Here is a 15,276-nt window from a genome sequence, read left to right on the forward strand (position 1 = left end):
GGCACGTGAGACAATCTGAGTGGGAGGTTTGACGTCGAGGTATAATGATGTGCACCGTCGATTAATGTCCGATACACACCATTAGAACTCGACTGCCAATAAACCGGTTGTACTCAGGAGAGGTTTTCTACAGTTTTCCTCTCCACTGGCGAGAAAACCCATTAGACGGGTGGTCCAGGCAAATGCGAGTACTCCTAATTTTCAAGTCTCTCTGTAGGCGCAAAATTTAGTATAAGGAAATAATTATAGAAATATTGTAATAGCGAAATTTGTAAAGAGACACTTGTATAGCCAAGTATGTAAGGCTGAAGACAGGTGTATAAACAAATAAATAATGAAATGTGTCTGAAAAGAGATATCTCTATCCAATTAGATGCAGAAGAGCCTGTAACATCTTCGGAAATAACACGGGGAAGACTATGCAAGGAATATGAAATTTCTTCAAATAAAAGCAATCGTATAAATGCTATAAAATTATTTACAGAATCTGGAATGGATCAAATTCATTACTCTTACGTAGAAGGTTTGTGATCCATTGACAAAATAAAACAAAAGCTGCTGTAATTGAAAAATTACGCTTCATATTATCTGAAACCTTAAATGATGTTTATATGCATTTAAAAGAAGAAAATATTAGTATAGATTCTTATTCCAACGATGAAGCTTAAACAAATATTGCTTCATTTAAATTTATCAAAATAAAAATATGAGTATCTTTGTTATTATATCATGAAAGAAGTATAAGTCTGTTTCCGACATATAAGCGCAAATGGTAAACGCTAAAGACGAATGTTACCCTGAAAACACAGAAGTAACTGACAGATAGAGTTGCAATCTCTTTTCAAACCACATTGTTAGTAGGATATTAAAAATTAATTTCATTAATTTCAAAGAGTGAACAGAATTTGGTTTTATATAGCAAATGGGGCTTTAATGGTTGTTCAGGACAAAGCGAATATAAGCACATACTATCAGGCGAAAGTGAACTCATTTCCGATTCTAATTTATTGATCTCTTTGCTTGTGCCTCTTAAACTGGTCAATTAGGAGAATAGCAATATTATTTGGCAAAATTGATCACCTTCATCAACATTTTTTGTCGACCCATTTTCATAGAGTTTGCAAAAGAAATTCCTGAGAAAACAAGAACCACTGTAAGTGACATTGAATTTCAAATTGCTGCTCTGCACCTTCATCGATAATTATAAATGAAAATAATCTTTTAGTAAAGCACAATTTATACTTTACTATAAAAGATGGTAAAGTAGTTAAAGTTTTAACAAACACACTTGCAGGTGTCTTGTGCCACCTGCAATGTGTGTTTAGCTAGAGCCATTCGAAATGAATAATCTTGAACGTATGTAATTAATATGTCAGAAAGAGAGGAAACATTCAGATTTGGACTCTCTGCTTTACACGCATGGATCAGATTTATGGAGTTGATTTTTCATATATCGTATAACTCCTCGTTTCAAAAATGGTTAGTGACTACCGCAAAAAATAAAAAAGAAAAGGAAGTTGAGAAAAAATATATAAACTCATTTCCGGGAAGATTTTGGTTTAATAATAGACAAACCTCGTCAAGGTAGTGGTAATAGCAAAGACGGAAATATTGGAAGAAGATTCTATTCCAACTTTACATGTGCCTCCGAAATAACCGGTGTAAATGAAGACTTAATTAAACGGTTTTATATTCTACTTCAAACTATGTCTTGTGGGAGAAGAATTGATGCAAGAAAGTTTGGTGAATATACACGCGATACAGCTCAAATTTTTGTAAGTAATTATAATTGGTACTACATGCCCTCTTCAGTTCACAAAGTTCTAATTTATGGAGAAAGCATAATCAAATACAATGCTATTTTGCCTCTTGGACAACTATCTGAAGAAGTACAAGAAGCCAGAAATAAAGATTATAAAAACTATAGATTACATCATTCTAGAAAATGTTCCAGATCTGCAACTAACGAAGATGTTTCAATAAATTATTGACTACATCAGATCCTTTTACATCTTACATTCGAATCCAACCTTCTAAAAAAATTTCACTAAATATCTATCAAATAAGTTATTTTATTCTCCGAAAACTCAAGATTACATTAAAAATAAACTAGCAAAATCCGTTGAAAATTGTAAGAGCGCTAGATTTTTGTCCCTGAAAAGTACTATTTGCTCCACTGTGATGCTTATACTTAACATTTAGATACAAAATTTATAGTTTCCAAAATTCTGTTTTTTATTTGATTGTTCTTAAGATTTGAAATGAAACGCAGTGAAAAGTGAAATTATAAAAAAGAAAACAAAATAATGCAGTTAGTTTTATTTTATGATAAATGATGATTACTTTCTATGATTCCACAAGCCAAATATCAGATGTACAATCTCCACCAGGATACCTGTAAATTAATAAAAACCAATTATTTCTTATATTTTACAATATGAAATATTATAGGAGAGAAGTTGTTTCCCGTACTTTTTGGTGCGCTAAATCAAAATCTGTCAACAAAAACCTACCATCATGTCAGGATTTTGAGAAAAGTGAGAGTAAAAGTCCCATAAGTCACGTTTTTGGCAGTCTTTAAAAATTTTTACCGCGTTGATCCGGTGTACTAGAGACTTGCCATAGGAGTCAAATTAAAGTCCGAACCTATACTTTACGAAGAAGTAGCGATATTGCCAACAACAAACTAAATTAGCTGTCAAAATTGACTCCTGAACACTTCTCATGCATCAAAATTGACTAACACTGTCCGTAAATAAAACTTTTTTTAAAATGATTAGATTCGCTTGAAATTTGTTAATCGGGGAAAATTTTCAAAATTGAGATCCTTGGTTTGGTCAGAAAGTATCAAATAAATAAAATAAACAATTAAAAATAGTCACTAAACAAGGTTTTGTATGAGGAAATAATTTATTAAAGTTGAAGATATTTTTAAATAAAAGGAATACCTAGATTCATGAGCCAGTAAAATGTCGTCTTTATCTGCTCCAAAATCGACCAAAAAGTTTTTATCAAGTGTCATGCCTCCATTATCTATGTCCACATCTATTTTCAACATCGTTGAACCATGCCTAAAAATAAAATAAATTTAAAGTTCTTTATTATTAATTGCTTTTTATTTAATAATAGTCATGACTATAACTAAAATCGAAGATAAAATGTTTAAATTATATATATTTAACTTGTCAGCCTTAAAATAAAAATGTTGAATTTCAAGAATTTTTGGTGCTAGTGATCAGGGTAGTTTTTTACCTTAAAAAACGAGTAAAGTATTTTTGAAGACCCTGTAACAATTTAATATACTAAACTCTAAATTATTTTTTTTGTTTAAAAAAAAACTTAAAATAAGAGGAGTATCAATCGTTGAACGGAGCAACATAAGAATATCCTCTGGGTATTGAGGCCCAAAAAATTATTTGATCGTGCATTCGACTAAATTAAGGAAAATCTTTCTCTTCTGACCAGACATTACGTTCAAAAAGGTGATCGAGAGTCTCCCGAATTGTTAATGGATGAGAAGTAAAATTCGTTGAAGAATCAACAAAGTAAAATTATTATGGTAATGTATTATGTAACGTATTATGTAATGTATTATGGTAATGTATTTTCTGTATGAAAACTGTGTGGAGTGATTTTCATATTAAAATTCAATGATAATTAATATTTTATATTTTAAAATTATTTGAACAAAAAAATACTGAGTAAATATAATAATTTATACTTATTGAAAATTTATTATTTCGCCTTTTTAAAAATTTTTACTACGATAATTAATATAAATATCAATCGAGGATTGATAATTATAATTTGTAATTTATTTATGCATAATTTAGTTATTTTTCGTCATAAACAAGATAAAATTTTAAATAGTTATTGAAGTGTTTAAAGTTCTCAAATAATCATTTTCTTATTTAAAGTTTTTTTTAAAAAAAAAATAATTTAAAGTTTAGTATATTACATTATTACAACTCCAAAACTATTAAAGCAACTTGCCTTAAAATAAAAGGAAAATGTTCAATTTTAAGTATTTTTAATTTTTGGTGCTAGATGTCAGTGGCGGATCTACGTTGGGAGCAGTTAGGGTGATCACTAGGGTGGTCCAAAAAAAGTAAAATCGGAATTTTAATGCTCTTACCCCCTAGGATTGTTCTATATGGAGAAAAAAAATACCCCTATTTTTTTGGAAATAAAAAAATATTTAGAGGTCGCTCAAAGCGCTCAAAGTTTCCCATGTAAAATGCATGGGAAAAAAACACTTTTTCGTAGAATTGGTATAGAATCCTTGAAAATCAATATTTTTCATTCAGCAAACTCTGTTTTTCTTCAGAAGACTTCAAAGAATAGTGCTAAATTATTTATTTAATCATTTTTTAAATTAACTTTTTTTTGTAGTACCCCCAAAAAAAACCCATAAATTTCAAAATTACAAAAAAATCGTTAAAAAGTATTTTTTATTATTTTTATCAAAGTTTTTTCCTAGATTATAAATAAATAACACAAATATTGATTTTTAAACATTATTCCATGTAATTGCTAATTTGTTTAAAAAAATTATTATTGTTTATTTACAACTTTTTATCAAATTGAGCTAAAGAGTTACTATTTTTTCTCAATTTTTAACTTTTCAGGCCGAATGAAACCAGTCACTATCAACTAACTAAGAATATTAATTTTACCAATTGTTTAAACAAATTACTATTGATTAATTTTATCTTTTTATCAAAATGAGCTACAGAGTTGCAACTTTTTTTTAATTGTACATTTTATTTTTTTTGTAAGGTAATAATTAATGTAAGACTTAATTTTCGAGTAAAAATTGTAAACAATAAATTTATTGTTATAAAAATGATAAGTACAAAAATTTTTATTTACGTCATTGAAATTACTACTGCGATAGCTTCAAATTTAAAATAACAATTTGTTTAAACAATTGGTAAAATTGTAATTCTTAGATTGTTGTTAGTAACTTTAGTTACATTTGGCTTGGAAAAATACAAAATTGAGGAAAAAATTGCGACTCTGCAGCTCAATTTGATAAAAAGATAAAATTAAACAATAGTAATTTGTTTAAACAATTTGTAAAATTAATATTCTTAGTTAGTTGATAGTGTCTGGTTACATTCGGCCTGGAAAGTTGCAAAATTGAGAAAAAATCGAAACTTTTTAGCTCAATTAGATAAAAAGTTGTAAATAAACAATAATAATTTGTTTAAAAAAATTAGCAATTACATGGGATAATGTTTAAAAATCAATATTTGTGTTATTTATTCAAAATCTAGGAAAAAACTTTAATAAAAATAGTAAAAAATATTTTTTAATGGTTTTTTTGTAATTTTGAAATTTATGGGGTTTTTTGGGGCATTATAAAAAATAGTTAATTTGAAAAATTATTAAATAAACAATTTAGCACTATTCTTTGAAGTCTTCTGAAGAGAAACAGAGTTTGCTGAATGAAAAATATTGATTTTCAAGGATTCTATACCAATTCTACGAAAAAGGGGTTTTCCCCATGCATTTTACATGGGAAACTTTCAGCGCTTTGAGCGACCTCTAAATATTTTTTTATTTAAAAAAATAGGGGTATTTTTTTTCTCCATATAGAACATTCCTAGGGGGTGAGAGCATTAAAATTCCGATTTTATTTTTTTCCCATGTATTTTTGGACCATCCTTGTGATCACCCCACCTGATATTTTAATAAGTAATGTAGGTATTTCGTAAGATGTTTCATTCTTGGAGGGAAAATAAGATTAATAAAATCGCCCCACCCGAAAATATTTTCTGGATCCGCCCCTGTAACCTGGTAAATTAAAAGGGACCTTAGTCCCTTGTTTAAAGCAAATGTGCTTTAAGGATTTTTAGCAATTGGCTAAAAAACGATACAAAACATCAGTAAAAAATAAATGTATAAAAATTGGTCGAATTTGCTTGCCACTTGTTACTCCGAGATTTTAGGGACACTAATTACGAATCTGATATCAGAGTTTAAAAATCTGGAAGCTCGAACAAGGAAACAAATATTTATTTTTCCCGTTTCATAGTTAGCGTTTTTACATTTTATAACGACCACTTGTTTAATGTATATAATGACAACTTGAGTTAATAAACGAGAGTTCAAAAAATTGAGGGGAAAACAATTCACAGTAAGAAAAAATAATTTATCATAACTTTCGAATTCGGTTTATATACGAAACCGCATTTAGCTTAGTATACACTCAATTATATTCTCTTACTCCCAATTATTTTCTCAATGTTATACATATAAATTAGTTAATTTTTAAATATTTACTTGACATGTTCAGGATAAAATTGCTTATCCCATGGTTTGTAAAGTGAAGATGTAACGTAGAGTCGTCGACCATCTAAGCTCAATTGTAACATTTGCGGTGAACCATATACACGACGTCCCTTAATGTAAACAGGATCAGGCTGCTTTTTTAACTCTTTATCCTCAAGAACACGGACATTTGAATCTGACAGAATAACTCCTCCTAGGAAAACTTGTCCTGAGAGTTTAGGATTTCTTCTATCTGTTATATCATACTGTCTGACATCTCCATGTAGCCAATTTGATAAATACAGAAACTTGTCGTCAAGACTGATCAGAATTTCCGTTATCATGCCTAAAGAACAATTTTCAATCAACTTCTCTTTGAAAAAATTAAAACTATTGTTAAAGAATTAGTATTCACTTTTATTTAACTAAACTGCCAAGGGCAATAATGAAAAAAAGTACAAGAAAAGATATATATTGAAAATATTGATTGTAATTTATTACAATATAAATACACTGAACTGTACAGACTCGGAAAATATCTACACGTCTCCGCGATTAGACTTCGCATTTAGTTTCACGACGTGCATAAGCACCTACTCATTGGACATCCAGCCAAAAACTGAAAAACCATGCCTTTCGCATTCCCTCGCAAAACTTAACTTCCGGTATTAAAGTTCTAGAATATTCCAGAGTCAATCTTTATAATCGCGCATATAGGCGGAAATATTTGTAATTTTATAACACTATCTATTGTCAGACGTAGAAACAAACGTTTCAATGTTGTACCGTAGTGGAATCTCTACCAGAATTAAAATCTCTCTTAGGGAAAAATAACTTAAATGAACTTAGACAGCGTGATTCTACGTATACCTGTATTATTTTTTTAAAGTTATTTTCTTAATTCTCAAGTATATGCAATAATATAAATAATAAATATGAACAACCCTTATATACATAATAAGTCTTGTAAAAATTTACCTGGAACTTTTGTATCTATCCAACCTTCTACATTCTTTTGTGGTATTTGAATAACTTTTTCTGCAGACCAAGTTCCAGAATCATTTTTAAAAAATCTAAAGACACTCGAGCTTACTGCACATCCAACATATCCTTCGCAGGAAGTTGGTTCATGAAGGAATCTCGTTTCAAGGGGAGCAACTCCATCTTTACCAAGATCTAATACCTGAAGAAGTTTCTGATCCTTCCATGAATAAATGTTTAAACTTTGTCCATAAAGTGCTGTAATGACAATTATTAATTTTTTTTGCAAAACATGGGAATAATCAGAATGTCTACGGTCGTCCTAGCAAAAAGCATTAATTCTAATTTTCGGATATATCTAGGACTTCAATAGAACAGCAATGTTACTGTTAGGGTTGATAACTAATATAATTAAAAAACTTAAACATTCCAAAATATTAAAACATTACAGAATAGTATTAATGATATTTATTATTGTTTTGTATGCTTACTGGGATCACTTCCATCAGTAATCTTGTATCCTCTTTTAATGGTACTTGGAACTGCCCATTCAGAAGCTACAAGAACATCGTGATAAGGTTGGTACCAAAAGTCATAACCAAAGTTAGCCTTCTTATCTCCTTTTGTCCACATTCCTTTGATCTCAAGATTGTTACTATCAATAGAAATAAAATCTCCCTGAGCATCACCATCTGGTGTACCAATTATTGAAATCATTATTTCTCCAGTTGGAGAACAGTGTGATGTGTGAGGAGTTGCTGCTCCCAGCTTATGCAATTCTTCTGGTTCAATAATCTTTAATGTTTAATATTTAGTTTAATGATATAATAATTAACTATACTAATCGTCGAATTCTTTCATTATGTTCATACATCTAAACTTATTCATATTTACGTATTATTTTGATTTTTGATAGATTTAGAATTTGTAATTTATATACCAAACATTGTGTTAACGTTCTCAACAAATATATTTTTGAGAAAGTAATGATTATGTTTTATCCAGTTAATAATCTCTGTACAAGATTACGTAAAAGATGAAGTGTATTTTCTTAAAACTTTGAGGGCTTGAGGGTCAGTGGCGGATCCAGACAAGGTATTTTGGTGGGGCCATCCATTAAAAAAATCAATATAATGTTATCTCTTTCTATCTCATAGGAATATTTGACTCTTGGGGGGGCAAACACCCGTGCCCCCCCTGGATCCGCCACTGTTGAGGGTACAATTAAGGAAGAGGGCTCCAAGATAGACATGGTTTTCGATTTAATGCTCTAGAATCCAAATCCAATAAGATATGGAAAATTATAATATACTGAATGAAAGTACAATATATTGGGTATCTTTTGACAACAGAAAAAAATTTATTTTTAAGATGGACACCTTTTCATTAATCTCCAAAAATCTAACAAAACTATTGATGATTGTTTATAATGGATAAACAGTAAATAAAAATAATTTAACTACGTGGTTTATAATTGACACCCCACGAAGTGTGTTTTCATTTAAGAGCCATCGAAAAGATTCTCGAAAAATCAATTTCGGAGTTAATGTTAAGTGTCCTGATTATTATGGAGACTATATAGAAATTATAATTTATGTTATATATTACATAGAAAATAAAAAACTACTTCTTACTTTTTTTATTTTGGGTTCCTTTTCATTTGAAACATCCACAAAATAAATGCGATCTGAATTGAAACATGGAAGAATCAAAGTGTCCCTTTTCTTAGGAACATTATGACAACTGCTGCAAATGTTCCATCCAGAATGATGTAATTCATCCTCAACATATTTCATTCTCAGCTTATGTAATATCTAGAAAAACATTAATATTTGAATACATAGTTCGTTCATTATAATTCTTATGTTTTTAAGAACATGCTGTTTAAAATCTATTTGTTTTTGAGCAAAATAAGTTCTTAAATTGAAGATCAAAATAATTTTCAATCTTTTTAATTAACAGAGAAAATCCGGATTCTCGTAATACATTTCAAGCTTGTAGCAACATTGCAGTGCAACATTCCTAACAATACATAATAACATTGCGTCAATATTGCCGCTCGATTATCCCTAATTTTTTATGTTATATTATAAACTTTGGAAATGCAGTAAAGTAATTACAAGATTCTCTTTTAAAAAGCTTAAAATATCTTATTCGGTTTGCAATTTTTCATATACTTTAAATGATATTTTCTTCTTTCTGTTATTTGAAAAAATTGTAAAAAAAACTTTGTCAGCAATTAAATATAATATTTCATTTTCGAATGGTTTATGTGGAATCCAATGCAAATATTAAAACTTTGAACCTGAACATTTCCGTTTTTAGCATGATAAGGAGTACTGTGGTTTTTACCACTTATTATAAAGCATACAAAAATTAATATTTTCACAAAGTTATATTATAATATTTTGTATGATATAATCAAACTTATATTAATGTTTTTATTTCTTGTCTTTAATGATTTTACTAAATAATTAATTTAGAAAAATATGTAATAATTAATATTATTAACTTTAAAATATTCATTAATTTTATTTTTAATGGTTTTCTAAATATTAGTTTCTGTTATTATGAATATAATAAGAAATTTTAATATACAAACTTGACAATATGTTGAACTCTCTGGATCAATGTCAATTGTACAGAGTACATCAGCTTTAGCTGAATTTGTATGTATACAAACAGTGTACATTAATTTTTCTCTTGGTCCCTCCTTGATTGCTGCTTTAGGAGATCTATATCCAGGACCACCAGACTGACATTCTGTTTGGTTATTAAATATATAATAATATTGTAAGTCAATAAGGAATTGATAGATATATATGTGTGTTAAATTAGTAAATAAAAAATTTCTCTAAATTTGTTTATTAACTTACTCTTTACTTTGGCCATATTAATGTAAATTTAATTTCCACAATTAAAGAGGGGAAAAATGCAATGTAAACAGAAGAAATATTCAAATTCTCAAGTCACAATTTTCTTTTTTTCTGCATCGAAAATTAAACACATATGAAAGTGTCTGACAAGAATAATCAGTTACGTATAGAGAGATCCGTTTCCCCTTCCTATCTTACTTGACCTTCTTAACCAACTATCATGATTACAACAATGGCATTATCGTAAACATTCTTTCATTTTAGCTTAATAACGTTGATTTTTAAAAATGTAAGAAAAATTAAAAGAATTTTAATTCTTTAATTATTTGCAACAATTGTAATAAAATATTAAAAACAATTCAAAAAATTTTAATAAAATTCTTTGAAACGATTTAATTATTTTAAAAATTTAAAGAAAATTTTTCACAAGAGTTATATTTCACAAAAGTTATATTTTCAAAAATATCTCAAGATTATTATATTAAACTTTTAAAAATCAAAACTTTTGGAAAATAAGACTTTTTTAAAAATTGTTTTTAAAAATCTTGAAGTAACTTTAAGGAACATTGAAAAAAAATAAAGCATTGAACCAAGAAAATTTTTCTTGATTGAACCAAATCGTGGGATTGAATACGGCCAAGACTATTATATAGTATTGATTCAAGAAAACGATTTTCTTGACATAGGATATTTGGGAGAAGAACATATATATTCTTGATCCAAGAAAATATGGAACTCGGCCAAGAAGTTAATCGACTTGTACGAAATATAAAATGTATTAAATAAATAAAATATTTTCTTGTTCTAAGCATAAATATATAGTCAATTGAATTATTTTATTTTATTTATTCAATTTTTTGTAACGTTCGTTCAAGCAATTCAAGATTTAGATGAAGAAAACATTTATTTTGTGAGAAGAACAGATATTCTTGATCCAAGAAAATATGGAATTCGATCAAAAAATTAAGTAGCATGTAAGAAATGCAGAATATATTAATTTAAAATCATTTATGTATCAAATCAAGAAAATATGTTCTCTGACCGAGGAAATATTTTCTTGATTTGAGAAAATTTATATAGATTTCAATTTAAAAAATATTTTCTCAATACAAGTAAATTATTTACTTGAATTACATAACCCCCCCCCCCCCTTACCCCCATTCCATCTTTTCTAATACTTAGGACAAACATTTTTATTATTTAATTAATTAACATTTATATTTTTTATTTAACCCATTAACGCCCACCAGGACGCAAAATGTACCATGATTTCACGACTCTTATTTTGTATGAAATAATTAGTTAAAAATTTTAGGAAATACCATTTCCGACGTAAAATTTATCGCTCTTTCTGAATATGAAGCTAAAATTTGTTTATAATTATCTCAAAAAAATGTATAACAATTTTGTTGCAAAAAACACACTTTTTTATTGAAAAAAAATTTTCAATTATTATTTTGACATGGAAAACTAAAGAATATGGTCTCCAAAGCACAAAATATCGCGTCCTCGAACTCTCAGCTATAAAAATCTATAATTATTTTTTATTAAATTCAAGATGGCGGATATGAAATTGGCCATTTTTCCAAAATGCAAAAGGCCGAAAAAAATTTTCGGGTAATGTTTTTTAAAAGTTATTAGATTTGATTGAAAATTGTTACTCGGGGGTTTTTGGGGTCGCTGATTACGAATCTGATAACACTTCTTTAAAATTCAATATGGCGGATCCAATATGTCAGAAAATTTTTTAAAAAGTAATTGTATTTTCTTGAAAATGGTCATTTTGGGGTTTTTGAGGATGCTGATTACGAATTTAACATCAAAACAATATTAGGTTTATCGTTGCTCTTACCACAAGGAGGTCGACGTACAAAAAAGACACTTTTTTAATTCTATTTAAAAAATTTTTTTTGGATTTTGCCTCGAAAAATATAGCCACTATCATGCATAGTGCAACAAAAGGACACAAAAATTGTGCATTCATTGTGGCATATATGTGCGTCACTTGTTTTCAATCAAACCACATGTTGTGTTAGTCTCTTTTTACCATTGTATAAAAAATGTCATAATTATCGTTGATTCAGATTTAGTAAGCAGAATTAAAATTTTATATTATTTATTTAAAAAAATATTAAAATATCAAAAAAAAAATTTTTAAATAAAAAAAACAAAAAAAATTTTTAAAATAAAATAAAAAAGTAGCTTTTTTGCACGTCGACCTCCTTGTGGTAAGAGCTGGGCAACGTCATTAAAATTTTGTTGACGGCTAACGGACGTGGAGGATAAACATAATATTGTTCTGTAGTCAGATTCGTAATTAACATCCTCAAAAACCGCCGAATGACCATTTTGAAGCAAATACAATTACTTTTTAAAAAATTGTTTGACATATTGGATCCACCATTTTTAGTTTTGCAAAAGTGACATCAGATTCGTAATCAGCGACCCCAAGAACCCCCGAGTGACAATTTTCAATCAAATCTAATAACTTTTGAAAAACATTACCCGAAAATTTTTTTCGGCCTTTTGCATTTTGTAAAAATGGCCATTTTCATATCCGCCATCTTAAATTTAATAGAAAGTTATTATGGATTTTTAGAGCTGAGAGTTCGAGGACGCGATATTTTGTGCTTTGGAGACCATATTCTTTAGTTTTCCATGTCAAAATAATAATTGAAAATTTTTTTTTAAATAAAAAAATTGTTTTTTGCAATAAAATTGTTATAAATTTTTTTGAGATAATTATAAACAAATTTTAGCTTCATATTTATAAATAGCGATAAATTTTACGTCGGAAATGGTATTTCCTAAAATTTTAAACTAATTATTTCATACAAAATAAGAGTCGTTAAATCATGGTACATTTTGCGTCCTGGTGGGCGTTAATGGGTTAAATAATTAAATAATTGTTATTTTACATATATATTTACATTTAATTAATACTTAACACAAGTACAACAAATAAACCTTGAAAGAAAATTTTTCACGGTCGGAGGAATTGAACCCAGGTTGCACGCACCAGAAGCCGTCACGCTACGACCATGCCATCCTAGCCTCAGTGGGCAGTTTTCAAAAACTGATATTTAAGTTGCATATCCATTTGAAAAAAAATATCTTCTTGGATCAAGAACACTGGCATTGTGCTAAGTAAAAGAAAGTTTCAAAGCAAATAAATAAAATGATTTGATTTAAGAAACATGAATTCTCCAGACAATACTTTATTATTTCGCTTAAGAACATAATATTCTAGATTCAATACTTTTTGGTACTTCGGAAAAGTAAAATATTTGGTTGAAATAATTACATATTGAGTTCCGCCAAATACTGAACTGTTAATTCAAGAATTCTGTTCAATGCTACACGGAAAAAAAAAGTACGTGAATTTTTCATTGACTCGGTACTTGACTTTTGGATACGACACAAAATACTAAAAACAGTCTAGTATTTTTGCATGAGAGTTTCAAAAGCAGTCAATGAAAATTTCTAGTACCTTGCTTGAGAATTTCATTGACTTTCAAAAAAACTGTAAAATAAAAAAATAATTTCCACTTGTTCACAGAGTTTTTCTGAAATTCACTCATTCATTCACATATTTGGATAATTAATCACACAAACAAAGAACAATTATTGTATCACTTTTCGACGTTCATCAACACTTATAAACTAACCTATAACACACACATATATTCGCGTATAACTTAAATATAAACACACACTTAACACTTAAAGTACGTATCGAATTGTTCTTATATACCACATAGTGAAATTTTTCACGACTTCTGAGACATGCTATTTAACTGAAAACTGAGACTTATATAACATTCTGTTTTGTGAGAAACACAAAATAAAAAATATTTTTTTGAAAGTCAATTCTTGAAGACAAATATATATTAACACTGTTTGTTTTTCATAAAATAATAGTATATTCACATCTCAAATTAACACAAGTGGAAACAGACGATCAGCTGGCATTTACCTTGGGTAGAAACGCGCAACGCACACTGCCCATGCTTTACAGAATTTTCAAGCGCAGTCAACTAATTTTTCACGTACTTTATAAAACTGAACAAATGACTTTTCGTTAAAATTTAAAAAACACTGTTGCCCATACTAGTACTAGAATAATTCTAGGACTTTCTTATATTTTCTAATAAAAAGTATATGGAACAGCCTTGTATTTTGTGTCCTATCCAAAAGTCAAGCACTTTCAAGGAAGGATTCACGTACTTTTTTTTTCCGTGTAATAATTACTTGACACAAGAAAATGAATTTCTTTCTTTAAATAAATATGGGATTAATTCAATGTAATTTTTAATCAACTTGAAACAAATATTTACTTATGTTAACCTTCGTATTTTCTTGAATCAAGATTATATGAGCGTTGAATTAAGTGAAAACTTTGTTAAGGGAACAAAAGAATGATTTGATTTAAGAATTTTATGACTAATTCAAATAAGAAAATAAATTTTCTAATTCGAGAGAAATATAATATTATTTTAAGAAATTAAATGTTCTTGAAACATGGTGATATAGAAGTGTTTCAAGTACAAGAAATGATTAGATTAATTAATATTTCTTTGAAAAAAATAATTTTTAATTGAGTTGAAACAATTATTAACTTGTATTAATCCTCATATTTTCTTAGATCAAGACTATGGGTGTTAGATTAAGTAAAATCTTGTTTTAAAGGAATCAAAAAAATGATTTAATTTAAGATCTTACACTTAATTGAATTGAATAAATAAAATATTTCATTCCAGAAAATATAACATTCTCGCAAGAAATTAATGTTTTTGAAACATGAGAATATAGAAATGCTTAGATTAATTAATATTTCTTTGAAACAAAATAATTTTTAATTGATAAGAGTAGAGATGATTCTATCACTCAGTTGTATTTTAATAAATAGTGAAAATTAACGATCACTCCGAGTCAAGGAAAATAAAAATAAAAGAAATTCAATTCTTTTTACGTTTCGACAGCACAGCTGTCCTCTTCAGAACTATAATTTATTATAAAACAAAATATTAAAAAAAGATTTTTTACAATTTTTTACAATTTTTTGATTAACAATAAAAAATTAAAAAATAAAATATTTACCGAAAAAAAGAAAATTAGAAAAATTATAAATTAAGATAGGCAC

General features: G+C 28.0%; 1 protein-coding gene across 1 annotated transcript; it reads right to left on the minus strand.

Moving 5' to 3' along the window:
• Window positions 1-135: 135 nt before the first annotated feature.
• Window positions 136-10,348, minus strand: LOC122499636 (methanethiol oxidase). The gene is made up of 8 exons (XM_043608087.1): window positions 10,134-10,348; window positions 9,860-10,020; window positions 8,892-9,071; window positions 7,749-8,052; window positions 7,255-7,515; window positions 6,289-6,622; window positions 2,949-3,071; window positions 136-2,395 (listed from the first exon to the last, which is right to left on the minus strand). The coding sequence occupies exons 1-8, from the start codon at window positions 10,147-10,149 to the stop codon at window positions 2,347-2,349; spliced, it is 1,428 nt and encodes a 475-aa protein (XP_043464022.1). The 5' UTR covers window positions 10,150-10,348; the 3' UTR covers window positions 136-2,346.
• Between the last annotated feature and the right edge of the window lie 4,928 nt (window positions 10,349-15,276).

This window comes from Leptopilina heterotoma, unplaced genomic scaffold (genome assembly GCF_015476425.1).
Source record: "Leptopilina heterotoma isolate Lh14 unplaced genomic scaffold, ASM1547642v1 Lhet_17, whole genome shotgun sequence".
In the NCBI taxonomy this organism is placed as follows: domain Eukaryota; kingdom Metazoa; phylum Arthropoda; class Insecta; order Hymenoptera; family Figitidae; genus Leptopilina; species Leptopilina heterotoma.